Source organism: Odocoileus virginianus, chromosome 11, assembly GCF_023699985.2.
Source record: "Odocoileus virginianus isolate 20LAN1187 ecotype Illinois chromosome 11, Ovbor_1.2, whole genome shotgun sequence".
Classification (NCBI taxonomy): Eukaryota; Metazoa; Chordata; class Mammalia; order Artiodactyla; family Cervidae; genus Odocoileus; species Odocoileus virginianus.
The window spans coordinates 41,959,313-41,986,219 of record NC_069684.1 but is presented as its reverse complement, the minus strand read 5'-3'; the positions used below and the strand labels follow the sequence as shown (position 1 = coordinate 41,986,219).

The following is a 26,907-nucleotide window of genomic DNA, read 5'->3' as shown; positions in this document are numbered from 1 at the left end:
GGGACCTTAAAAAATCTCCAGTACCCCTTACAAAAAGAAATTTTTCATTTATCTAAATATCATGTTACAAGTTAACCTGTACATAATGCAGCTTATCAAAGCAACCTTGAATGATAGTCATTGGGCCTCACAAATATTGTACATGTTTCCTTCTCTTCATTTTTCTAGTTTTTCTTTTTTATATGAGAAAATTAAAATAAAACATCCTTCCCCCATATTTAATTTTTTCTATAAAGTTTACATTTTAGATAGAGGTGTACAAATATTGTTTCAGAAAAGCACTGAAAGAATGAAATTTCTGAAACCTCTGATTATTCATTCTGGTAGTTAACATTTCCTACCACCAGTTAATACTTAAATTCTATTGACTATGATTTGTGACCATTTCCTAGATTGTGAATAGAAAGTAATAACTGATCACCATCCTCCTCAGACACACTAAAAAAAGATCTCCAGCCTTCTACTCTCTAATGCAGGTGTTAGGTGTGAAGATTTAAGTGGGCCAGTTCCCTGACCCACTTCTCCCAGGCTTGTGGAAGGGATAACTGATCTGGTCTTACTTGGTGAGAAGTTAGGGGTGAGCCTGACCTAACCCTTTCTGTCCCTGATTTTAATAGAGTGGCTTTTGATAGCTTTGTTAATGAGAAACTGGTGTGTTGCAAACAAACAGAACCCCTTTTACCCCCATGTGCGAGAGTGCTAAGTCACTTCAGTCATTCTTTCTGTAGTGTCCTATTCAGTTCAGTTCAGTCGCTCAGTTGTGTCCAACTCTTTGCGACCCCATGAATTGCAGCACACCAGGCCTCCCTGTCTATCACCAACTCCTGGAGTCCACCCAAGCCCATGTCCATTGAGTCGGTGATGCCATCCAACCATCTCATCCTCTGTTGTCCCCTTCTCTTCCTGCCCCCAGACCCCCCAGTATCAGGGTCTTTTCCAATGAGTCAACTCTTCGCATGAGGTAGCCAAGGTATTGGATTTTCAGCTTCAGCATCAGTCCCTCCAGTGAACACCCAGGACTGATATCCTTTAGGATGGACTGATTGGATCTCCTTGCAGTCCAAGGGACTCTCAAGAGTCTTCTCCAACACCACAGTTCAAAAGCATCAATTCTTCAGCACTCAGCTTTCTTCACAGTCCAACTCTCACATCCATACATGACTGGAAAAAATATAGCCTTGACTAGATGGACCTTTGTTGGCAAAGTAATGTCTCTGCTTTTTAACATGCTATCTAGGTTGGTCATAACTTTCCTTCCAAGGAGTAAGCGTCTTTTAATTTCATGGCTGCAATCACCATCTATTGTGATTTTGGAGCCCCAAAAAATAAAGTCAGCCACTGTTTCCACTGTTTCCCCATCTATTTGCCATGAAGTGATGGGACCAGATGCCATGATCTTAGTTTTCTGAATGTTGAGCTTTAAGTCAACTTTTTCACTCTCCTCTTTCACTTTCATCAAGAGGCTCTTTAGTTCCTCTTCACTTTCTGCCGTAAGGGTGGTGTCATCTGCATATCTGAGGTTACTGATATTTCTCCTGGTAATTTTGGTTCCAGCTTGTGCTTCTTCCAACCCAACGTTTCTCGTGATGTACTCTGCATATAAGTTAAATAATCAGGATGACAATATACAGCCTTGATGTATTCCTTTTCCTATTTGGAACCAGTCTGTTGTTCCATGTCTAGTTCTAACTGTTGCTTCCTGAACTGCATATAGGTTTCTCAAGAGGCAGGTCAGGTGGTCTGGTATTCCCATCTCTTTCAGAATTTTCCAGTTTATTGTGATCCACACAGTAAAAGGCTTTGGCATAGTCAATAAAGCAGAAATGGATGTTTTTCTGGAATTCTCTTGCTTTTTTGATGATCCAGCGCTTGTTGGCAATTTGATCTCTGGTTCCTCTGCCTTTTCTAAAACCAGCTTGAACATCTGGAAGTTCACCGTTCACATATTGCTGAAGCCTGCCTTGGAGAATTTTAAGCATCACTTTATTAGCGTGTGAGATGAGTGCAATTGTGTGGTAGTTTGAGCACTCTTTGACATTGCCTTTCTTTGGGATTAGAATGAAAACTGACCTTTTCCAGTCCTGTGACCACTGCTGAGTTTTCCAAATTTCCTGGTGTATTGAGTGCAGCACTTTCACAGCATCATCTTTCAGGATTTGAAATAGCTCAGCTGGAATTCCATCACCTCCACTAGCTTTGTTCATAGTGATGCTTCCTAAGGCCCACTTGACTTCACATTCCAGGATGTCTGGCTCTAGGTGAGTAATCACACCATCGTGATTATCTGGGTTGTGAAAATCTTTTTTGTACAGTTCTTCTGTGTATTCTTGCCACCTCTCTTAATATCTTCTGCTTCTGTTAGGTCCATACCATTTCTGTCCTTTATCGAGCCCATCTTTGCATGAAATGTTCCCTTGGTATCTCTCATTTTCTTGAAGAGATCTCTAGTCTTTCCCATTCTGTTGTTTTCCTCTATTTCTTTGCACTGATTGCTGAGGAAGGCTTTCTTATCTCTCCTTGCTATTCTTTGGAACTCTGCATTCAAAGTAAATAGGCAGAAGTTTCAAGGAACCTCCTGCTGTGAGGCTCTAGCTTACTCAGTGTGTGATTTGTTGGTTGTTTTAGTCGCTCAGTCCTGTCCAATTCTTTTGTGACCCCATGGACTGTAGCCCACAAGGCTACACTGTCATGGGATTCTCCAGGCAAGAATTCTGGAGTGGGTTGCCATGTCCTCCTCCAGGGGATCTTCCCAACCCAGGGATCAAACCCATGTATCCTGCATTGGTAGGCGGGTTCTTTACCCCTTGCGCCACCTGGGGAGCCTATCTTCCCCCATCCTTAACCACATCGGGCCTGTTTGGACTAGTGTGCCTACTTCTGAGGCTGATTCACACGGCAACTTCCTCACTCTAAATCCTATCAAGGAAGTGCCCTGACTAGCTTCTCAGATACCATTTGTGGAAGGTACGCTGCTTATTAAAAATGCAGACTGCTGGGCTCCTGCCCAAGTTCTACCAGATCAAAGTCTCTGAGAGCAAAATCTCTCTTTAAAGCATCTGTATTTTAACCAGCTTTGTAGGTTTTTATTATGCCCACTACAGTTTGAGGATCAGTTGTATCAAATACACGCCTAGTCACACACCTACAAGCAATTCATTGGGACATAAACATCCTTTTTGAAGGTTGGAATTTGTTTAAACCTAGTCATTATTTTGCATATGAAAAGATTTAAATACCTTTATTATTCTTTGGCTTTTATAATCATTTAAAAATATATTCTTCATTTCATAAGTCAGTTTAAGATTCAGATTCCAACAGCCCACAGATATCAGGGTGATAAGACTGAGGAGGAGAATTCAAGAACACTGAAATCCTGGTTAGTCTCTGATCTCTGCCCAGTGGAATGTTTTAGTTGCCTGATCCTTGTGGGATTCGTTTTGTAATCTGCTTAAGACCTGGCCTGCATGACACATAAAGGCTTGGAAGAACCTGCACTAGACATAGCATCTCCCTAGAACCAAGCTGGGCTGCAGATCTAGTCTGTGCTGTGGTGCAAACAGTGCAGACACTGGCCGAGTCTTCTGTACTCTGCATGCAGGTTTGGAATATAGCTTTGCCCAGGATCCGTGTCAGAGCCCATGCCTGACTGCTTTGGAAGGAGATGCACAAAGAGGGAATGGGAGGGAGTTACAGATGCTAAGTTACAGCCTCGCCATTTGTTACCGGGACCTCTTTTCATTGCCAAGTATTTTACCAGGTAGAAGGGGCCAGACCCCTAACTGGTGCTGTTGAGTGCCGTTTTCTAGCAAGGTCTGGCCATGAAAGTGAACCACGTGAATGTCTCGGAAGCCGCCTAAGTTCAGCAGGTGCAACCTCACCCACTCTTGCTCATACATTCTCAGGCCGGGCAAGTTGTAGATCATCCCATTGATGGCTGAAAGGACAGAAAGTTGCAGTCAATTAGAAATCTTTGTCTACCAGGAGGGAGGCTGGTAAGGAAATATGGGGCCTCCCACTCACCACCCATCTTCTTTATTACTTGCATGCCTACCCACCCCCCAACCCTGCCCAGGCATAGTAAGAGACCGCCTTCAGTTCCTAATATCAGTGAGAGACTGAAGCAGAACCACTTCTCCTCCTCACACCAGTCTGCGGCAGAAGTGTGGGTGAGTCCCCTTTCCAGGCAGTTTATCACTCTTTTCCTCAAATTTACATGTTTCCTGTTCTGTGCTTTATCCATTTATTCTTTACATTTATAATATGAATTTTCCTGGGCTACTTAAAAGATAAGAACTAATATGGGCAGAAAAGTGAACTCTAGTCTTTAGAGAAAAGAGGGTAAGTAAGGGAATATGCAGTGTATCACCCTAAGGCCTCTGAAATTCAGAGAGAATTCCAGGCAAAGTTAGGAAGTTGCACTTTATTTTTGTTGGACCCACCAACCTTAGAGATTCATGTTTATCCTCTCATTTGTCTGAGTACTCCTCTGCCCCTTTCCCAGCTGGGATGTCCAGGGTTCTCAGACTTTATCAACTCTACCTTTACTGAAGTGTGTATGTTTTTAAGCATCTGATAAACCTGGTTAGAAAAGAGTACATATAAAATTTTAATGATAAAGCCTAGGGCCATCTTGCACTTAATTGGGACTGAAGTGAGGGAAGTTTTGTAGTGGTGGTAGCTGTTGTTGTTTATTTTTCTAAAGTTAAAGGAATTATTGTGGAATTTCAGGAACCAAGCAAATGAATTTTTGGAGGGAGAATTTTTTGAGGGAGAAGAGTTGAGATCATTTTGGCCCCCTTAAAATTATATCAGGTATGAGAGCACCTGTCTACATCCTAATAACATCAGCCTCACCTCCTCATCTTAGTTTCTGTGAATAGATTTCCTAAGAATAAAGGTTATCTCCAGCAGTTATTAGGTCAAACCATTATATCAGGATAGAGAAGAAAAGATGCTCAAAGTAGCAGGTGCTCAATAAACATTTGCTGAACTTAACTGAGTGATAGAATTCATTCATTTATTTATTAATCCAACACATATTTACTTAGTGCATACTGCAGAGGCCAGGCATAGGTGATCTGCTTATCAAATACCCTGTTAAGTTCGAAGGTGGAAGATTACCAAATTACAGCAATTTAGATGACATTACATTCAAAACTAAAATTAAACAGGATGCATTTTAGGCTTTCCTTGAATAATCAGGAAGCAGGGCCTTGAGGGTACTCAGCAGGTAAAGGACATAGCCACTAGACAGCCTGTCTGATTCTGCAGTCTGTGCTTTCCCACTGGGTTGAGAGGTTTTCAGAGGATGTGCTTCCTACCCTAAAACCAAGCATCCTGGGCTGAAAGGCCTAGAGACGGTAGGAGAAGAGAAAAGAAAGCTCTGCTATCTTTCAGATTTGTCTGCTCTCTTTCACCTACACTGTCACCTGCCAGGTGACATCAGCCTCGTGGACATTTAAGGATCTGGTTTAAGTTAGAGCTCCTGTTTCCACAGAAGCATCTTATGTCTGATTTTGAGAAGACCTGTGGGCAGGAATCACTGTCACCCAGTAAGCTGGTTCAGAGATGAGATCAAAGTCAGAGGAAAATACCATGAAACTCATGGGAGTTTTTTACTTCTGAGGATGCACGTCTCCAAGACCTTGTGGGCTTCTTGTCATAATACCAGCTCTTCTTTTCATCAAAGACCATAAAAAGTAGGACAAATTCTCTCATGTCCACAGGCATGTTGGTCTCCTTATGAAGTGTCCCTTTTCGGCAGATCAGAAGAGGCCCTATCAAGCCTGAGTGGATATCTTTTTCCTGGAAGACAGGAAGAGCAGACAGCATACATTCATGGTTTCTCACGATTTTCTTTGCTTTTCTGACAATCACTGATCCTATTGAAAAGGAGACCTCACAGACTCTGAATTTGAAGATTATAAATGAATTATAGCTTAATAAACCTGGATATTTATTGTCTAATTCTGTGATGCTCATATTGCCTCCCTCTGATTAATCCCTTATTTCAGCATAGTAGTAATGATAATTATGGTGATGATAATGATAGGGACACTATTATAAATACTATTTATTGAGCATCTATTAGGTTAACTATTTTGCCTGTAGTAACTTATTTAATTCTGACAACAATCCTATATGATAAAAAATAAATTCATTGAACAAATATTACTAAGTGCCTACTCCACATGCTATATGCTGTTGCCTCATTTTTAACTCTGGGAACTGGGGCTGAGCGAGATCAAGTAACTTTCCTAGGGCTACACAGTAAGTGATAGGATAGAAATTGAAATCTCAGTCTATGCTCTCTCTATCACCATCAAAATGGGGGAGTCTTGAATTTATAGTTTTTTTATTTAAAAAAAAGAAAAGCAGAAGAAAGCTAATACTTATTCAAGGAGGTTGCAGATAAACATCTTCCTCTGTAAAGGCAGTCACTCTAACTAGGGATAACCATTTAAGTAATCCTTCCTCCTTTCCACTGAACAAATGCTTCTCACTGTCTTCTGAAGATCTGCATGGAGAGTCCTTGGTTTTGGTAGCAGTTGACTGTGGACCCTGATCCTCACACATTCCTCATGGAAAGCAGGACAGATATTTACTAGGAAATAATCATGAAATTTCCATTTGATGGACTCAACTTAGGGGAACAACAAACATTTTCAATGGCTATGCTTACTGGGTTCACTGCTGAGTAGTAGGCCCAGGCCCGACAGGCAGATCCAGGGTCTTCTGGCCCTGATTGTATAGTGGCATGCCATACATATGTATAAGTGCTATTGGGCTGAATAGCATTGTCTTCCTTAAACCATTCAGGAGAGTCATCTTCATAAGTCTTTCCTTCTGATGATTTTTCATAGGAAAGCCCATGGGCATGAAGAGAATATGGTCTGGATGCTAAGTTTTTAAAACGAACCTAAAAAGAAAAGAATGATTCACAAATGTATTTAAGCTTAATGAAGCCCAACCCCCAGAATGTCAGCATTATGGGCTAAACTGGATGGCTATTCGATTGAATCTAAGATATATTGAATGCTTTGAATTGCAAAGTAATTTTTGTGTATTGTTTGATCTAATTTTACAACCATCCAATGAGAGAGGGCCCATGTAGTTTTCTCCAGAAACACCAAAACAGGTTTGTTTTTAGGCTCAAAGATTATCTACAAATGAAATGATAAAGATCAGTGCTACAGATCTGAAAATGAATTAGGCTTTGGTTTTACTCACAGTAAGATTTCAAGCTACTGGTGTAAAGAGATATGCACATGTGAATTCCAGTTAAAAATCTGGAGACAGAAGGTGCTGTAAACAAAGTGTGGATGGGATTTGGTGGGAATGCCTGGGAGGAGCAATTCAGTTGAATGTTTAGGAGAGGTTGGGAGAATTCAAGAAAGTTTCTTCAGAGATGAAATTGGCCCATATAGAATGAACAGGAACTTGGCAGGGGAAGAAATACAATTATGAGAACATTTCTTTTTTTTTCTTGAAGAGTGGCAAGTGAGTTGGTAAGGAGTCTTGAAAAGAAATGTAGTTATTTGTTAATTTTAGAAAATAAGTAAGTCACCTATAGCTTTCTTGCCACTTCCATCTCTACAGCCCTCCGGTGCTTGTAGAAATTCCTCTGATTTTATCAATGCTCAAAAGATAACTTACTTGGATAACATCATCCACTTCAGCTCTAATGACTGGACCAAGTATGCCAAGATGCTCTTCATACTCCCCCTGAGGATCAAGTTTGGTAAAAGTGCTATCAACGTACTTTCGGAAAACTACTTTCTTGTATACGGTGTCCTCTGGAATATCATCATTGTCTTCACTGAAATGAAAGTTTTTGTTTCATTAAACAAATGAAAGCATTTGTTTAAAAGAACAAATTAAAGACCATTCAAAGAGTTGAGGAAATGATCTGTTTCTGAACATAGCATCTAGTATAAACAAGATATTTGAAAATATTTGATGAGCAAATGAGTCAAAATATAAGTGACTAAAATCATAAGCCAGTAAATATCATTCAGCTCCCATCTCACATATTGTTTCTAAGCATATCCTCCTATGACCCTTTAGACTGGATCAAATCTCTCTCTAATATCCCCTACATTTCTACAAAATTACTGTAATATATATAGTAAATCCCTGTAGTATTCTTATAGGGTTTCTATCATATATATAGTAAATTATATATTATTTGTTTGTGAGCTTATCTATTAAAATCTGACTCTAGCATTAGAGTGAAAGCCCCGTGAAATCAGGGACTGTGCTTAGCTTGCTTATAATTTTTATTTCCAGTGCCTAGCAAGGTACCTGGCAAATAGTAAGCAGATATTTATTTTATGTATTAATGAATGAGGCTTCCCACGTGGCTCAGCAGTAAAGAATCTGCCTGCCAATGCAGGAGATGTGGGTTGGATCCCTGGGTTGGGAAGATCCCCCAGAGGAGGAAATGGCAACCCACTCCAGTATTCTTGCCTGGGAAATCCCATGGACAGAGGAGTCTGGTGAGCTACAGTCCATGGGGTCGCAAAGAGTCAGACACAGCTTAGTGACTAAACAGCAACAACTGCAATTAATGAATGACAAATATTATCAGATATCAACATGGCAGATTTTAATTTTAAAAATAGAGAAAGTCATGCCATGGAATAGTGCCAGGGTTTGGGACAGGCAGATGGTAACGGTCAGTTGATTTAGAGGATCACCTCTGTAAAGGCCACTGGATGGGTGGGTGTTTTATATTCTGAAAGTAGCCACTCTCCCCACGTCTGCTTTTGCTAAATCACATTATTCTGCATGTAGTTCACCAGCTCAGTCTGGGGCTAGAGCACATCAGACTTTCCTACTGAATCTTAAACTTCCCTAGAGTCTGGGTGGTTTAGTTGCTAAGTCGTGTCCAACTCTTGTGACCCCATGGATAGAGGAGCCTGACAGGCTACAGTCCATTGGATAATCCAGGCAAGAATGTTGGAATGGGTTGCCATTTCCTTCTCCAAGAGTCTGGGAAACAGGCCACAAGCTCACCCATCAATCTCATGGTATATGTTATACAATACGAGCCATCATTAGAGAATCCCATTCTGCCTTCCTTCTAGTCTTGCTCCCCTATTAATCCCATTCTTCCAGACTCTAAGCATGGTATACAGTCCCCTGGAACATGCATGAGTGTGTGTACTAAGTCATTTCAGTCATGTCTGACTCTTTGTGACCCCATGGACTGTGGCCAGCCAGGCTCCTCTGTCCATGGGATTCTCCCAGACAACATACATGGGGAGGAGCAAGACAACTTTGCCATTAAAAAGGTTGCATATCTGGAATGGGACATAGGATTTTGAAGAAACTGGTTTCATCTCTTTACATTCTAGGAAACCTTACTCCCTCAGGAACTTGCTTAGCAGTCCCCAGATAAACTAGTTATTCTCATATAGTAAAGGGTGTTACATTTGAATAGGAAGTCACAGGAGAAAGTCTCTTAAACTCACAGAGTTTTAATATGGAAATGTCAGGCATCAGATTAATGAAATAATTTTTCTGAATCACTTCATGTGTTGTGTTTGCTTACTCTAGTTGCACTTTGATTTTAATTTATTAGGGTAACAGCTAGCTTTTGTGAAAGCTATAGGCTTTATTTGGACAGTATAAACATGGCCATCAGCTACCATGTCATCAGCTATCCCCAAGAATTTGTAGTTGCTTCTTGTACCCCTTTCTCTTCTTTCTCTATATTGTCATCTCAGAATACAGAACCCAGGCCAATGTGGTTTTCCACACTTGAGCAAATTAAAATGAAAAGTAACTTTTAAAAATGCATGTCAATCCATTAAAAACTCTCTGTTGTAAGTCAATCCACTTACAAAATTGCATCAACTCCTTCAACTCTACGGTTGAAAAGTGGCTAGAACCCTAAAATGTTAGAGCTGAAGTGGATCTTGGGGCCCACTTGGTGTAACTCCTTTGTTAAAAAGACTGCAAATACTCCAATCAACTAGAAGTGACTTAAAACTTTTCAAGGGTTTCTCACTGCTCTTTCAAAAACATCAAAATTCTTCCCAGGGCCCACAAAGCCTAGTAGTATCTTATCTCTACATAACTAGGCAAACACTTTCTTAGCACAGACCCTCATCTTGAGCTCCAGCTACAGAGGCCTTCAGTCTCAGGGCTTCCTCCTTCCCCAGGGCCTTCATCATGCTGTTCTCTCTGTATAGAATGCTCTCCACTCTCTACCTCCTGTTCATTTTCAGATCTCAACTCAAATGTTACTTTTCCAGTCAGACTTCCCACTTCTCATATCACCATCAATCACCTTTCCTTATTGGTCTTCATCATGGTTATTTTTTTTTACACTTATTTATATGAGTACTTGGTTCATATCTACCTGCCCAGCTAGACACAAGTTCCATCAGAGCAGGAGTCATGTGCATTTATATTCTCTTTTATCGTCTCAGCACTTAGCACAATGCCTAGGAGAGAATAAGCCCTCATTAAGGAGTTACTGGGCTTCCTAGGTGGCGCTAGTGGTAAAGAACCTGCTCGTCAATGTAGGAGACATAAGAAATGCAAGTTCGACTCCTGGGTTGGGGAGATCCTCTGGAGGAGAGCATGGCAACCCACTCCAGTATTCTTGCCTAGGGAATTCCATGGAGAAAGGAGCCTGGCAGGCTACAGTCCATGGGGTCACAAAGAATCAGACACAACTGAGCACACACACACACAAAGAATTATTAACTGAGTGATGATATAAACCAAGTTAAAGTAAAAGTTCCAATCGAGATGAGTCATAATCTAATGAATGGCTCAATTGAGGGTATAAACTTGCCTTTTGCTTCTAAGCTACTTTATACCCTTGACCTCTGCTACTGGAATCACATGGAATTTGACTTAATCTTCACCAAGATGGTATATACTTCATACTGATCAGTAAACAATTTTAAAATGTTTTTGTTAAGTAGTGGCAAAAGGAGATTTCTACATCACAAATTTAGATTTGACGCCAACTTCAGTGAAATAATATTGATTATCCTATAGCTATTGATAAGTTGTTTCGCAGGTGGTGCTAGTGGTAAAGAATCTGCCTACCAATGCAGGAGACACAGGAGATGCAGTGTTGATCCCTAGTTGGGGAAGATCCCTGGAGGAAGAAATGGCAACCCACTCCAGTATTCTGCCTGGGAAATCCCATGAACAGAGGAGCCTGGTGGGCTATAGTCCATGGGATCACAAAGAGTTAGACATGACTGAGCAACTAAACAACAACAACATTGATAGATTGGGTTCTGCACTGGAGCAAGAAAGAGTAGGAACATCTTTGATGAGAAAAGAAGGGAGAGGAGGGTGCTGATTTAAATACAGCATATCAAAGACTTCTCACAGTGATGGCTCTTGTGTTGTCCAGATGTCACCTGAAGTAGAAAAGCTTATCTTGGAATTGACAATGGAAACAGTCTAAGCCAAGTTGCACTATATAGGGGAACTAAATTATACTTAGTATGATTTGTCCAAAAGCATCTCCTTAGATTGGTGTAATTACTTTTTTAGCTTTAGTGGAAAAAAATGAGAATATAAGAACTGGTCAAACCTTTGCACAAATTTTGAATAATCCCAGGATATTTCTTCAGCTGCAATGTAATAAGTTTTTCTGTTTCCATTCTTGCTGCGGAGGTACCATGCTGCAATGTTGTCAGGATTTCTGGAGGAGTTGATGTCTGTCCTAAGATCAGTTTGGTATGGGTCATTATAGGCTACAAACTCAAATTCACCATAGTCTTCTTCACTGCTCTCTTCTTTCTGCCTTGGAATAATTTCAGTGTAATCTCCATCATCTCTACTGAGGCCTACTACAACCAGTGGATTAAATTCTTCTGGTGTAAAAGTGTTATTTAGTGTAGAGTCTGGTGGAGGAGATGGCATCTGACCAATATCTTCATAAGGGAAAGTCTGACCAAATTCTGGAAGAGGCAGTGACTGACTAGATTCAGAAGTGTGGGATGTCTGATCAAGATCTAGAGGAGGTGATGTCTGCCTGAGATCAAGCTGGTCGAGGTCTGGAGGGGGAGACTCTTGGCTGAGGTCTGGAGAGAGGGCCGTCTGGCCAAGGTCTGGAGAGAGAGACTCTTGGCTGAGGTCTGGAGAGAGGGCCGTCTGGCCAGGGTCTGGAGGGGGAGACTCTTGGCTGAGGTCTGGAGAGAGGGCCGTCTGGCCAGGGTCTGGAGGGGGAGACTCTTGGCTGAGGTCTGGAGAGAGGGCCGTCTGGCCAGGGTCTGGAGGGGGAGACTCTTGGCTGAGGTCTGGAGAGAGGGCCGTCTGGCTAAGATCTGGAGAGAGAGACTCTGGGCTGAAGTCTGGAGAGAGAGACTCTGGGCTGAAGTCTGGAGAGAGGGCCATCTGGCCAGGGTCTGGAGGGGGAGACTCTTGGCTGAGGTCTGGAGAGAGGGCCGTCTGGCCAAGATCTGGAGAGAGAGACTCTGGGCTGAAGTCTGGAGAGAGGGCCATCTGGCCAGGGTCTGGAGAGATGGATGGTTGACTGAGGTCTAGAGAGGTAGCTGTCTGCCAGACTTCAAGTTCCAAGGAAGGGAAAATTTGACTCACATCAGTAGGGATGCCCATATTTCTTACGTTATAGTCGGGTATCTGACTGGGCTGTGTGGGAGATCTGTCACTGGGGGCTGTAGTAGAATGTGTTGGATCAGAGTCTTGAATAGGGAATGTTTGATAGTGTTCCTCTGGGCTCACTGTCGGATAAAGACCTGGAGCGGGGCTTGTCTGACTGGTGTCATCTGGTGAGGTCTGGTCATGGTCAGGAAGTGAGGCTGCAAGGCTCACATTCATAGAGGGGAATGTCTGACTGAGGTCTATGGAAAGAGATGTTTCATTGGACGCATGGAGTAACATTGAATGATTATGTCTTCTGTCTGAAAATGAGGCATTGACCTCTCCTCTCAGAGGGTGAAAACTCCTTGGAGATAGAGGAACATGGTATGCAGGTTTTTCCTCCTTTTTCTTTCTTCGTGTCCTAATTAACGAAAGGCCTTCCTTCAATCTACTATTTCCTCTATCCTGTCTTTCTTGTAGAGGTTTACGTCTAGTTACCAAAAATGTCGGGTGGCCACTCTGCTTTCTATGACTGTTTTTGAAAGGGATGTTTTCTCCCCAAGTCCTTGAGGCATTCTGGGGGCTGCTGGGCAACTTATTAACAGTCTTGTTTTCATTAGCATCTTGGATTATTTCATAACTGCCTCTCTCAGAAACCAAATGCCATTCTCCATTCAGAATCTTAGATGGATCCTTTTGTTGTAAGAGTAACAGATCACTGGGAATGTCCTCCCAGGGCCCCATTCTGGAAGAAGAAGAGTTGTCTTGGCTTAAATGTGTCCTGGTTTTATGTGCTGGGAATCCCATCTGGGAGAACCTACGCTTTGCTGCTCGGCCTCTTCCTGCCTGGAATCTTTGATGTTCAGCAGGTTTTTTATTTTTGAATCCTTTGCCAAAAGGAAGTAGGCTTATCCCTGTGACATCTGAGAGTGGAGGATCTTCTCTAGGGTCTTCAGAATAAGGGCTGGAATGCTCTGCCATGGGAGGGTTGAGAGCTGAGTTCTTATCTAAGCCAGAATGGGGGGAACCAGCTGCAGGGGCTTCAAGATGCAGAAGAGTTTTCAGAGGTTCTGCAAAGTTGTTGGCAATAAGCCTGCTAATATGACTTGGGGAAGAAGAATTTGAACCAAGAGCGCTGTTGGCACTTGGAGGAATGAATTCAGAGTCTTTCTCCAGAGCTAGGGCAGTAAGATTGAACTCATCTTTCTCCTGATTCAGTGATGAATTTCTGAATGACCTAAGTCCTAATGTTATAGCCAGTTCGTCCTGGTAATCAAAGTCAGCATCATTTTTATCTTCAATTTCTGAAGAATCACGCATTTTCCTTGTAGTCTTGGCTGTAGATCCTGAAGTTTCATATGTAATCTCATAGGAGTCATCATCATCATTCCGGATACACTTAGCGTCCCTGAACCTCAGCCGTAGTTTTTTGCTTCTTGGATTGGAATTCATGGTGGTTAACATCCAAGTTCCTACAAAAAAGAAACAGACAGAATAGAGAACTCTGAGTACAGAAAAAGATATTAAAAACCCTACGGTCCATTGTAGCAGATAATTTCCAGTGAACTTTCATTAAGGATACTGTGGTCTGTGGACCACAACTGATCTGTGAACTGCTGGTTACTGTTCCACAGGGACATAAGGGATGAAATCGAGAGGAAAGGGTATAGGAAACCTTTTTGCAATCTTCACATTTCCATGACATCCAACTGTGTGATCAGCACACTGATCTCATTTGACAGGATATGAACCCAGAGTATTGGTCGGTGCAGATTAGGGAGAAAAAACTTTCAGCGCAAATAGTTTGAGAGTCACTGTTTTAGAATATATTCAAAAAGAGATGAATTAAGAATGAAATGTGTGTGTGTGTGCTAAGTCACTTCAGTCATGTCTGACTCTGTGCGACCCCATGGACTATAGCCTGTCAGGTTCCTCTGTCCATGGAATTCTCCAGGCAAGAATACTGGAGTGGGTTGCCATTTCCTTCTCCAGGGGATCTTCCCAACCCAGGGGTCAAACCCAGGTCTCTTATGTCTCCTGCATTGGCAGGTGGGCTTTTTACCACTGAGCCACCTGGGAAGCCCAAGAATGAAATGGTCTTTGATATCAAAGCTCTGTGAGTTGCACATTTTGTTAGAGAGCTGAAGTTAGGTGAAAGATGATGAAATAAGAAATGAGAAGCATCTTATTGTTTCTTTTGTTCCTATTGTTTCCCAAGAAATAGGAAACATCTAGATATTTCTAAGGAATAAATAATTCAAGTGGATCCAGGACAATATTGAATCTCTTTGAAATGGTATGTGATTTCCTGGCAAGTCTTCCATAGATATAACATGTCGATTATCTACTGAGTCCTAGGTACTTGGCATATATTACAATGAATGTCAGAGCAACTCTATAAAGTGTTATTGTTCTGTTTTTCAGATTAATAAACTGAGGCTCAGTGAGGTGGAGTAATTTGTCCAAGGTTACACAGATAGCAAGCAGCAGAGCAGGTTTTGAACCTGGGTCTGATGATTCCAAAGCCCATGATAGCTATCTGTGAAGCCCGCCTCTAAGGCATTATATTGGATTATTGCTAACCCTAGTGTGGGATGGCTATCTTAAAAAGCTGAAAAAGGCATTTTGATGAAAGAGATGCGCTGTGGCTGAATGCTCACATTTTCTCCTCAAAGTCATGCCTGATCCTTTTACTGTTATATCTTTGCTTCTCACTTAGCCCAGAGAAGGATAAATGAAATGCATGAAAAAGGACTGGCCCATTTGAGTAATCAATTCCCCCAGTAGAAATCATGAATAGTATTGAAAGGAAAGCCCGCCAGGAATGAGAGAGAGAAGCCCGGGCAGCGTGGTAGTCTGAAGAGCTGGAGCAGGGCAGGCAGAGCAGAGGATCCCCTCTAAATATCCCAGTCTTACCAACGTTATCCATTGTGACGGTCACGGATTCCCCCTGCATGGGGAAAAGGGTCAAGGTGTCCTCATGCCTCTTTCCATAGATGAATGAGTGCCCAGTGAAGTGAATGGTCAAAATGTCATTTTGGGTTCCCACGCTGCAGAAGTGCCACTGGACGGTGTCATCAAAGCAGAACCCTAGTGTGGGTATACTCTCAGGCACATAGCCATTAATAGCTGAAAGAGTGAAATCTGTTAAAACATCAGGCCTATACCAACAAAAGGAAATGTGGCTAATTATAACCCAGTGATACTCTGTTTGTGTCTTACTGATTATATGGGATAAGCTTTACCAGATTGAATATCAAACACAGACTTTTCAAATGAGAACTTATTCTTTAAAGTTAGCCAAGGGAGAAAGGTCAGGATAAAAACAAAGCCTTTCATTCACATTGATTTATTCATTCATTTGTTAAGTGTATATTTTTTACTCTAGGTCTGCTTTCAAAGATATTCTGAGGGTCAACTTAGAATATTATCTAGAGTAATTTTACCTGGAGAAAAAGCATAATATAAGAAAGTCAAATTCTTGAAGCATTAGTTATTGAATACAATTAATTATCCCTAAAAACAAAGCCTATTTTGCATATTTTGCAATTTTTATTGCTCCATCTTAGCATTTGTATAATCTCTAGTTTGCACTCAGCTATCAAGTTCAGACATTTTCATTCTCTTTCAATGGGATACATTTTTAGGCAGTATCAGTATTTACTTATATACTAAGCATGGTAATAAAATCATAGATGATTTCTGTGAGGGCAGGGTCTATGTCTGCCAGGGTTACCACAATAACCCTCATCCTAGTATAATGCCTGGCACTAGTGAACACTTAAATACTTATCACATAGCTGGCCTAATGTGTTTTTAGTTTGTACCTGATTCTGGAAGCTTTTCTACATGGTCTATAGCTACACTATTATGGTAGCCACTAGCCACTAGTGACTATTGGGCACTTGAACTATGGGTAATCTAGATTGAGACGTGCTGTGAGTATAAAATACACACTGGATTTCCAAGACTTAGTAAGAAATAAAGTAAATCTCTTTTAATTTTAATATTGATTATATATTTAAATAATAATATTTGCAATATCTTAAATAAAGCATATTACTAAAACAAACTTCACCTTTTTCTCCTTAGTGTTAATATGTCTACTAGAAAATTTTAAATTGTATTTGTGGCTCATATATAATTTCACATGGACAGCACTGGTCTAGAACTATGACAGATTCATTGCCAAAATGAAATTAAGCAAAGAAAGCTGAGGCTGACTCCTTGTTCGGAGTTATTTTCCTGGTAACTGCCAGTACTAATAATCGTCAGCTGTCAGTCACCTGAAATTATATGAACAAACTGTGGAGAAATTGTCCTCCTTTCTGTGATTACTTATGAGAGAAAGTGAGTACAGTGACTCCCAGCTCTGAGGAAAGGGACCCTGACCCTTGTGGAGAAGTTTGCTTCCAGCTGGCTCAGTGAAATTTCTCCCAGACCTCCCACAGCAGTGGCTTTGAGCATGGACTTTAAAATTACAGAAAAGCCTGAGATCTTGACTCAGATCATTCTTTCTGTTCTGTACTTCTTACTGCTCACTTCAAACCTCTTCGTGGATTGGCTTTCCAAGACTCTTGGCTCCCTGTCTGCATTTTGCTCAGTTTGATTTGACAGTCTAGCTTTAGATCATTTACCTTGCTTCTGCCCTGGGCATAAAGACTATTCGCCTTGCACCCAGTCTAAAATTCTCAGATACCTCTGACCAAGGCCTCTTCCCTCACCCACCCACACCCTTCACCCTGTTCTTCCCTGCTCAGAGCATGTGTTCATGTACATGTGCTCGTGCACCCCCCCCCTCCCAACACACACATATTTGAAGCAGGAAATCAACAGGGCATCGAAGGATAGCAAGCATTGACCTCTTGCTGTAAAAAGATTTCTTTATCACCCAGTAATTTCACCACCAAATTCCTGGATTGGAAGTGAGACTAAGAGGTGAGTGGATTCTAATTCACACCTCTGCCTCTTGATACAGTCACACTTCAGCCACAGGAATAAGAAACTGATGGATAAAAAGAGCGCTCCGACTTACTACTCATGACGTTTGACTCATAAAACTTGGGGTCATCACGTTTCACCTTCTCAGGATTTTCACAAAACTTGTAGATATTGTCCTCGATGTACCAGCTCTTGTTCTCATCAAACACAGCAAACACAGCCTGCTGCTCAATGTCTGCTACCCTCTGGAGGATAAAAGTGCTGTGTTCAGTGATTAACATCCTAGCCTATGGATTACCTACAACACTGAGTTCTCAGAAACCAAAGGCACACAGGTCTCGGGGCCTGTGGAGCCATAAATTCAGACATCTGTGAACCCATTGTGAACAAAGCCCTTGTGAGAGTCACTTTTACCAGGTGATATCTCACTGAGCCCTGAAACAGCTCTGTAAAAATTTTAGGAAAGAATAATACTGTTTTAATGAAAGGAAAAAATTAAGAGAAACTAAGTGACTTGCTTATCATGTAGCCAGTATGGAAGATCTGGAATTTGAAACAAACAAAAAATGCAGTTATAGCACTGGAGATTTGTCTTCTCCAGTAGAGTCCATATAAGACTTATCTAAGAAATAAATAAGACAATAAAGTAACTAAAGGAATAAGCCTTGTTATATTCATGCTAAAGAGGGACTACTAAATATTTTCTGTTCTTCAGAAGTGAAAGCCCCATTATTTAACAAGGAGAAATACTCTGTTCCCATCAGAAATTCTCAATTTCTGAAAGGTTACTTCAGGGACAAAATACCTGTATGCCTCGTTTATCCAAGGATCTGCTCTTACAAATTAGAAGAAGCCCTATCAGTCCAGAAGCAATGTCCCTTGTGATGTCCACATTACTGTAGTATGGTCTTGTTAAGCACTGAGCATCATTTTCTGTGGGTTCATCAGATTCTAGGATGTTCCACTTATAAGTGTAGGTTTCCCCTGGTTGAACTGCTCTGATCATGGTGTTACTGCCTAAAAGAAAATATATTCAAAATTGGTTTTGATTTTCAAAATTATTTCATGGAAAAAATAAATAAGTAAAAAATGAATGAGTAATTTAAAATAATTGAGCTCTCAATAGAATTGGTGTTGAGAAAGGGATATTCTTTTTATATTAAGCTCCATTTGATATAACTCTGACTTCTTGTTGCTGTTTAGTCTCTTAAGTCATATGCAACTCTTTTACGACCCTATAGACTGTAGCCCAACAGGCTTTTCTGACCTTGAGATTTTTCAGGCAAGAATACTGGAGTGGGTTGCCATTTCCTCCTCCAGGGGATCTTCCTGACCCAGGGATTGAGCCTGTGTCTCCTGAGGCTCCTGCATCGGCATGCGAGTTCTTTACCACTGAGCCTCCTGGGAGATGTCCAGAGCTCTGGATAGCTTGTGGTTATTAGATATCAGTCCACTTGAGGCCGCTTATTGCACTGACAAAGGACACCATACTTTGTAGTCACCAGGATAAACAAAATCCCTGACGTGAGCAGTGTTTGGTTGTGATTCTGAGGATACCCCTACATGTATACTGGGGCTTCCCAGGCGGCACTAGTGGTAAAGAACCTGCCTGTCAATGCAGGAGACACAGGAGATGCGGGTTCGATCCCTGGGTCGGGAAGATCACCTGGAGGAGGGCATGAAAACCCACTCCAGTGTTTTTGCCTGGAGAATCCCGTGGACAGAGGAGCCTGGTAGGCTATAATCATTAGGGTCGCAAAGAGTTGGACACTGAAGCAACTTAGCACACACACACTACATGTATACTATCTGACGGTACAAGTTATACTAACAGGCAAGAAGGATAGTAGGACAATATGACAGTCTCTCAGAGGTCAGTAGTTTCGTTCAGTAGATGTGAAAGATTCAAACCTGAGGTTGAGGTAGAGTTTCCTTCATCGCCGTAAGGAGAGAAGGTCACACCGTGAGGGTAAATGCTGTAGCTGCGGCTGGCCATATTTTTGAACACGATCTATAAAATTAACTTGAATCCATTATTTCAGGATTTAAGGTCAATCATGAGAACAGACAATGCTAGCTTTGCGTATTTACTTGTTGGATGGTGCGTATGTGTCTTTAGGTGAATGCAAACTAATAACTGTGTATCTGAGGGGCAACCTCTCCCCATCACCTGGCAGATGCATTTGAGAGCGTTCCACTTACATAGTAAGGTGGAAAATGGAAAGAGAAGTCTGACCTTAGAAGTGACATTTTCCTCACGGTACATTACCCTCTCCAAGTTGAGCCCCATCTCCCTTCCCCTCTGCTTTTGGCTTGGACCACATCTGCCTTTGAATCTGCTCCTTCCCTTCTCCAGTCTGCCAGATCTCCCAAACCCTTGTCCCTGATGTCATCTTATTCTTTTTTAAATATTTATTTAGTTTACATGGCTGCACCAGGTCTTAGATGGGGCATGTAGGATCTTTGATCCTCTAGTCATACAGAGTCATATAACTGCGGCATTCAAACTCTTAGTTGTGGCACATGGATTCTAGTTCCCTGACCAGGGATCGAAGCCAGGTCCCCTGCACTGGAAGTGCAGTTGTAGCTACTGGACTACCAGGGAAGTCCCCCCAAAACCATCTTCTTGATGGGGCATAGCAAATAACCAGCTCTTGAATTTCCGATGAGGCATCTTTATACTTTCTAAGAGCACCTAAACGGGATCAGTAATGAGGAAACGAAGAGAGAAACAAGAGAAATGTGGCTTTCTGCCGTTTGGTTATTTATTTATTTATTTTAATGAATAGAACTGGCTTTGTCTGCAAATATCCTCTTAGTTCATTCCCATGAAGAGATGAAGGAAGCAGCTTCATCACACAAGAGTCCTAATTAGCCTCCTTAATCTTCAGAAGAGAACCTTAATCTTATCTTCTACTTGGTTGCTTGCCAAAGCATTTGGGTCATCCTTAATCTGCAGATTATATTCACCCTAGAATCTGGCCAAAGACTGCAATTTTTAATTCTCACTGTCTAGTTCTTATCAAAAGATAAGGTGATGACATGATACAACATATAAAGAAACCTGCCTGAGGAACACTCAGTGTTCTTGACACATATCAAAATTTACCTTCATCAGAGACCAATCATCAGAGAACTACATGCTTAGACCACATTGATGAACTGTTTTCATCTATGTTCTCAGATATAATGAGAAACATTATTTTAAAAAGCTATGCAATTTTTAGGAAGTGAAAGAAGATGGTCGAGGAGTAAACAGGGAGATCACCTGCCTCCCCACAAATACATAAAAAACTCATTACAATATGGAACAACTCCTACAGAGTAACCTCTAAATGATAGCAGAAGACCCCCAGGCCTCCAAAAAAGAAATCAAACCATTATTTTAAAGAATCATCAATCAATTAAAAATAAAATTAAATAAAAAACTATGCAGCTTTTAAATTTATCATACCAGTTGTAGATGGGTCAAGGATTCCATCTGCCACATCATACACCATGCTCTTTTTAAGTATCCATAGGATAACTTCTTCTAAGTCTCAATAACAGGGGAAATTGTACTTCTTTTATGACTACTGTGAATCTTGCCTGACCTATTTACCTGTTTATTTTGGCTGCTAGAAATCCTAGGACAAAATTTGCAGACAACATTATAGGAGCATATGGTATGTGTTTCATTATACTTATCCTTGGCTTTATTTTCCTTGTCCCCACATTATCCTTCACCCCAGTTACATTGGCTCCTTGGTTTATTCCTTTATAATCTGATCAACTATTTTAGATGATTTGTATTCTGAGATAGGCTATAATAAGTGCAAATACAAAAAAGAATTAAAACCACCTTTGAATTAAAAATTACACGGTCACGTTAAAAAAAAATAACTAACCAGTACGTATAATCTGTTTTTCAGTTTTCAAGTTCTTCCATGGTTCTGTATTTCTGTTACTTACTTTCAGTGTGTCTCTGACCTGGGCTCTGATAACAGGGCCCAAGATCCCATCTCCTTTGCTACTGGGATCCTCCAGGCGTTTGGTGAAGGAGTCATCTTGGTACTGTTTGTAGACAACCTTCTTATAATGTTTTCCAATTCGGTTTGAGAAATTATCCAAATGCAGAGATCTGTATTTTCTTAAAGTGAAATAAAGTTTAAAAGATTAGTTTTCTCAAGTAGAGACCCCAATAAGATGGGGGGAAACCCTTATGTTTAGAAGTTCTGCTCTTGAATTAGATAAAGTGCCAGTTTTCTTAGGTGGGGGGGAACCCTAATGTGATTTGCAAACTCCTGATATCTTCTCTGTAGTTGGAAAACTGGAAATCTCTGATCTGTCTCCTCCACCATTGATGAAGTCATAATCTTGGTTAGAAGCAGCTACTTACATCTTCCTATCTCTCCAGTTTCTAGAGTAGTGATCTCTGAAAGGTCTACTTGGATGAAAGGAGAAGATACATTATGAATTTTTCTTAAGTATGTCTTATCACTTAATTTATAGTATCCTATTGGGGCAGGAGGAGAAGGGGGCGACAGAGGATGAGATGGCAGGATGGCATCACTGACTCGATGGGCATGAGTTTGAGTAATGCCAGGAGTTGGTGATGAACAGGGAGGCCTGGCATGCTGCGATTCATGGGGTTGCAAAGAGTCGGACACGACTGTGGTAAAGAATCTGCCTGCCAATCAAGGAGATGTGGATTTGACGCCTGGGTCAGGAAGATCCCCTGGAGAAGAAATGGCAACCCACTCCAGTATTCTTGTCTGGAAAATTCCATGGTCAGAGGAGCCTGGCAGGCTACAGTCCATAGGGTTGCAAAAGAGTCAGACATGACTTAGTGACTAAAACAACAAACAATTGGCTTTCCAGGTATTTCTCCATCTCTAAAAGAACACATTCTCACTCTAGTAAGTTTCTACTGTCTTTATTAACATAGTTCTGTACTGTTGGGCTGTCCCTTCTACCATCCACCCAATCCTGGTGCCAACTGAAAAGCAACTGCCTTCACCCGTCTTCTGTAGCTACTGCAGTAAATGATTTGGGGAAGTAACATGAACTACTTTTCCCCTTGGTCCTTTTTATTGCCTTTGTTTGCAAAAGCAGATTCCATAATAGAGTTTATCCATTTTATGGATTTATTCTATACAATAAAAAGCACTGATTGCTGCTACAGAGTTGTGGATTTTTTTTTTCTCAACCCCACTTCCCTGACTCTCCCTACATTTCCTAAATACTCATTTGTATTCATTTCAAGTAGATAATCCAGAGCATCTTTATGCAAATATGACTTGCAGATATAACTATTCTTATCCTCTCATGCCTCTAACAAAAGGCAGCTATTTGCATATTCTGTACCATACCTTGAATTTTTGTTGCACTTCCCAGCTTTACTGAAATATAACTGACAAATGTATGTATCTGAGATTTACAACATAATGATTTGTATGTAAGTATATGAGATTACCGCAATCAAGTTAATAACCACTTCTGTCACCTCACCTAGTTGCTTATTTTTTAATTTTGATAACACTTAAGATCTACTGTCTTAATAGATTTCAAGAATATAATACAATGTTATTAACTGTGGTGTTACTAACTATAGTTAATATATTATGCTCTATATTAGGTCTCCAGAACTCATTCATTTTAAAAATGAAAAACTGGTATACTTCGATCAACTTCTCCCATTCCCCCTACCCCCTGAGCCCCTGGCAACCACCACTACACTCTCTGCTTCTACGGGTTCAACTTTAGATTCCACATATGAGATCATGCAGTATTTGTCATTCTGTGTCTGGAATATTTCACTTAGCCTAATGTCCTGCAGGTTCACCCATATTATTGCACATGGCAGGATTTCCTTCTTTTTTAAGGCTGAATAATATTCCATTATATATATATATACACACACACACACACACACACACACATACACATATATATCTCCACTGATAGGCACTTAGGTTGCTTCCATGTTTAATCTGTCATGGTTGACACTGCACTGAACATGGGAGTACAGGTAACTCTTTGATAGTATATACTACATTTCCTTTGGATATATACTCAGAAGTGAGATTGCAGGATCATACAGTAATTCTATTTTTAATTTTTTGAGGAAGTTCCTTACTATTTTCCACAAGTAAAAGTGTCCGTTGCTCAGTTGTGTCTGATTCTTTACAACCCCATGGACTTCCAGGTTCTTCTATCCATGGGATTCTCCAGGCAAGAATACTGGAGTGGGTTGCCATTCCCTTCTCCAGGGGATCTTCTTGACCTAGGGATTGAACCTAGGTCTCCTGCATTGCAGGTAGTTTCTTTACCGTCTGAGCACCAGGGAAGCCTGTTTTCCCTAAAGGCTGCACCAATTTATATTTTCACCATCAGTATACAAGGGTTCCCTTTTCTCTTTACCCTCATCAACACTTGTTACCTCTTTTGCGTGCTAGTCATCCTCATAGGTGTGAGGTGATATCTCATCAAGGATATGATTTTTCCCTGATGATTAGTGATGCTGGACACCTTTTCATATACCTATTGGGCATTTGTATGTTTTCTGTAGGGAAAATGTCAGTTTAGGTCCTTTGCTCATTTCTTAATCAGGCTATTTTTGCTTGTTTCTTTTGCCATTGAGTTACATGAGTTCCTTTTATTGTGTGGAAAAACCTGAATGAACTTTTTGGCCAACCCAATATTTTGGCTATTAACCTGTTCTCAGATACTTGGTTCGCTGCTATTTTCTCCCATTCTGTAGGTTATCTTTTCATTTTGTTGTTTCTTTTGCAGAAGTTTTTCAGTTTGATGTTGCTCCACTTGTTTATTTTTGCTTTTGTTACCTGTGCTTTTGGTGTCATAGCCAAAAAAATCATTGCCGAGACCAGCGTCAAAGAGCTTCTCTGTTTTGTGATCTTCTGGGAGTTTTATGGTTTCAGACATTACATTTAAGTTTTTAATTTATTTTTTACTTAGATTTTGTACATGTTGTATGTAATAAGCTAAGGGTCTAATTTTATTCTTTTGCATGTGAATATTCAGTTTTCTTACCATCATTTATTGACGAGACTATCCTTTCCCCATTGTGTCTGCTTAGTGTCCTTGTCGAGGATTAATTGACTGTACATGCATCTATTTATTCTGAGCCCTTACTTCTGTTCATTTGGTCTATGTGTCTGTTTTTATGATATTATTATGCTGTTTGATAACTATAGCTTTGTGATGTCATTTGAAATAAGGAAGTGTGATCATAGTTTATGATAATTCCAATGTGGTATTGACTTCAGTTTACTAATATTTTGATAGCTTGGCATTTATGTTCATCAGGGATATTGGCCTGTAATTTTTTTCTTACAATGTCCTTATATAGCTTTGGTATAAGAGTAACGCTGGCCTTGTAAGATAAGTTTGGAAGTGTTCCCTGCTCTAATATTTGGGAAGAGTTTGAGGATTCATGTATGATATACTTGTGAAGCCATCTAGTTCTGGGCTTCTTTTGTTTCAAGGTTTTTGATTACTGATTTGATCTTCTTACTTGTTGATCTGTTCAGGCTTCCTGTTTCTCTTTGATTCAGTCTTGGTAGAGTGCATGTTTGTAGGACCCTTTTCCCTTTCTTCTACTTATCCAATTTGTTGACATATATTGTTTGTAGTAGCCTCTTGTGTTCCTTTGCACTTCTGTGGTATCCCCTTGTTGGGGGATACAAGTAGGGGAATTTGCTGTTCTACCATCTTGTTCCCTTGACTTACTAATTTAAAAATATCTCTTGGAGAACTTTTTATATTAGTGTAGAGAGAATGTTTACATCCTTTTTAAAACATATACCCAGTATTCCATTGTATGTATATACTCATATGTTACTACTGAGGGACACTATAGGTTGTTTCAGGGCTTTCCTGGTAGCTCGGATGGTAAAGAATCTGTCTGCAATGCAGGAGACCCAGGTTCAATCCCTGGGTTGGGAAGATCCGCTGGAGGAGGAAATGGAAACCCCCTCCAGTATTCTTGCCTTGGAAATCCCATGGAAGGAGGAGCTTGGTGGGCTACAGTCCATGCGGTCACAAAGAGTCAGAAACGACTGAGTGACTGTCACTTTCATAGGTTGTTTCCAAGCCTTTGCTACTACTAACAGTGCAGCCGTGAACATCCTGTGCATACTTCATTTCACCTGTAAACAAATATATGAATCTATATAGTAAATTCCCAGAGTGGGGTTGCTGGGTCAAAAGATATATGCATTTGTAATTTTAATACATACTGCCAAATTATCTTCTAGAATGGTTTTCCAGTTCACTCTTCCACCAGTAATACATGATAGAGCTTGTTTCCCACAGTCTTGCCACTAGATTATATATCATCTGAACTTGTGAGTCTGATAGGTGAAAAAATAGTATTCCACAGAAGTTTATTAATAATTTGCATATTTCTCTTATGAGTGAACTTGTGTATTTTTCAAGTGTATAAGAGCTACTTGAATTTCTAATTTTCTTAATCCAGCTCTCCCACTTCCTAATCTATAAAATAAATAAGAGCTGTTTCTAATTGTGGAGTTAAAGCAAAGCTCTTAGAAAGGTTTACCACACTGCTTGGCAATAGGAAGCATTCAACACGTGGTAGCTGCTATTATTATTGTTGTTGTTCCCATGGCTGTAGTTATTATCATGCTCAGTTCTCTTGGTGAGTATGGAATAATTTCAGATTGACTTGAAAATGAAATCCAATACATGTATATCCTTGAAAGCTGTCAACTCACGACATTTCACCCTATGGATCTAGGACCCTATGGATCTAGGACCCTATAGAACATGTCATAAACATTTGCACAGTAGGAAGAACCCCTCCAAACTCACTTGTCCATGTTTGCTGGTATTATAGGTGCATAGTCCCAAATGACTTCCTCTGCAGCGATGAAGTATTCCCACCTCTTCATGTACCGCCTCTGGTCTCGAGTTAATTTCCTAGGATTTCTGGTTTTCTTTGCACAGTTTTTAATGTCTATGTAAGCCTGCATCCCAGCTGAGTTAGAACATAAGGAAAATGGAAGAATTTGAGAGAAGAAATTAAGGCTGATAAAAATGAAAATCTTTTGAATAAATTTGTGGAAGTTTTCAATAATAACAGTAAAAGTAGTACTTAGGAAACTTTTAAGCATTTTGGTTTGAAACTATTTTAGTACAGTGAGGAAGGCAAGAATAAAAAAGCAAGGGAAAGAGAGAGAATGGGTAACGGAAAAAAATTGGAATGGTTTTCCTTGTATTTTTCAGGGGAGGAAAATTTTGTGTAATTTCCAGACTCTTAAAACTTTATGACTTAGACCTTGTCAATTTCTCATTTTTCGTATCATCTGTTTGTAAATTAAGAAATACTAATATATACTATATGAAATTGTAAAAGCACAAAAT

The 26,907-nt window shown here is 40.5% G+C and overlaps 1 protein-coding gene across 1 annotated transcript in view; it reads right to left on the bottom strand.

Annotated features, from left to right (window-relative positions):
* Positions 1-26,907, bottom strand: part of F5 (coagulation factor V) — an 81,574-nt gene that overhangs the window by 17,286 nt on the left and 37,381 nt on the right. The window contains exons 7-17 of the mRNA XM_070474340.1: positions 26,356-26,521; positions 21,475-21,652; positions 19,435-19,534; positions 18,329-18,540; positions 17,618-17,768; positions 15,499-15,711; positions 11,570-14,054; positions 7,657-7,819; positions 6,683-6,919; positions 5,595-5,805; positions 3,755-3,934 (exon numbers count right to left, since the gene is read on the bottom strand). Coding sequence (XP_070330441.1) covers positions 3,755-3,934; positions 5,595-5,805; positions 6,683-6,919; positions 7,657-7,819; positions 11,570-14,054; positions 15,499-15,711; positions 17,618-17,768; positions 18,329-18,540; positions 19,435-19,534; positions 21,475-21,652; positions 26,356-26,521 — 4,296 coding nt within the window. The remainder of the gene's footprint in view (positions 1-3,754; positions 3,935-5,594; positions 5,806-6,682; positions 6,920-7,656; positions 7,820-11,569; positions 14,055-15,498; positions 15,712-17,617; positions 17,769-18,328; positions 18,541-19,434; positions 19,535-21,474; positions 21,653-26,355; positions 26,522-26,907) is intronic.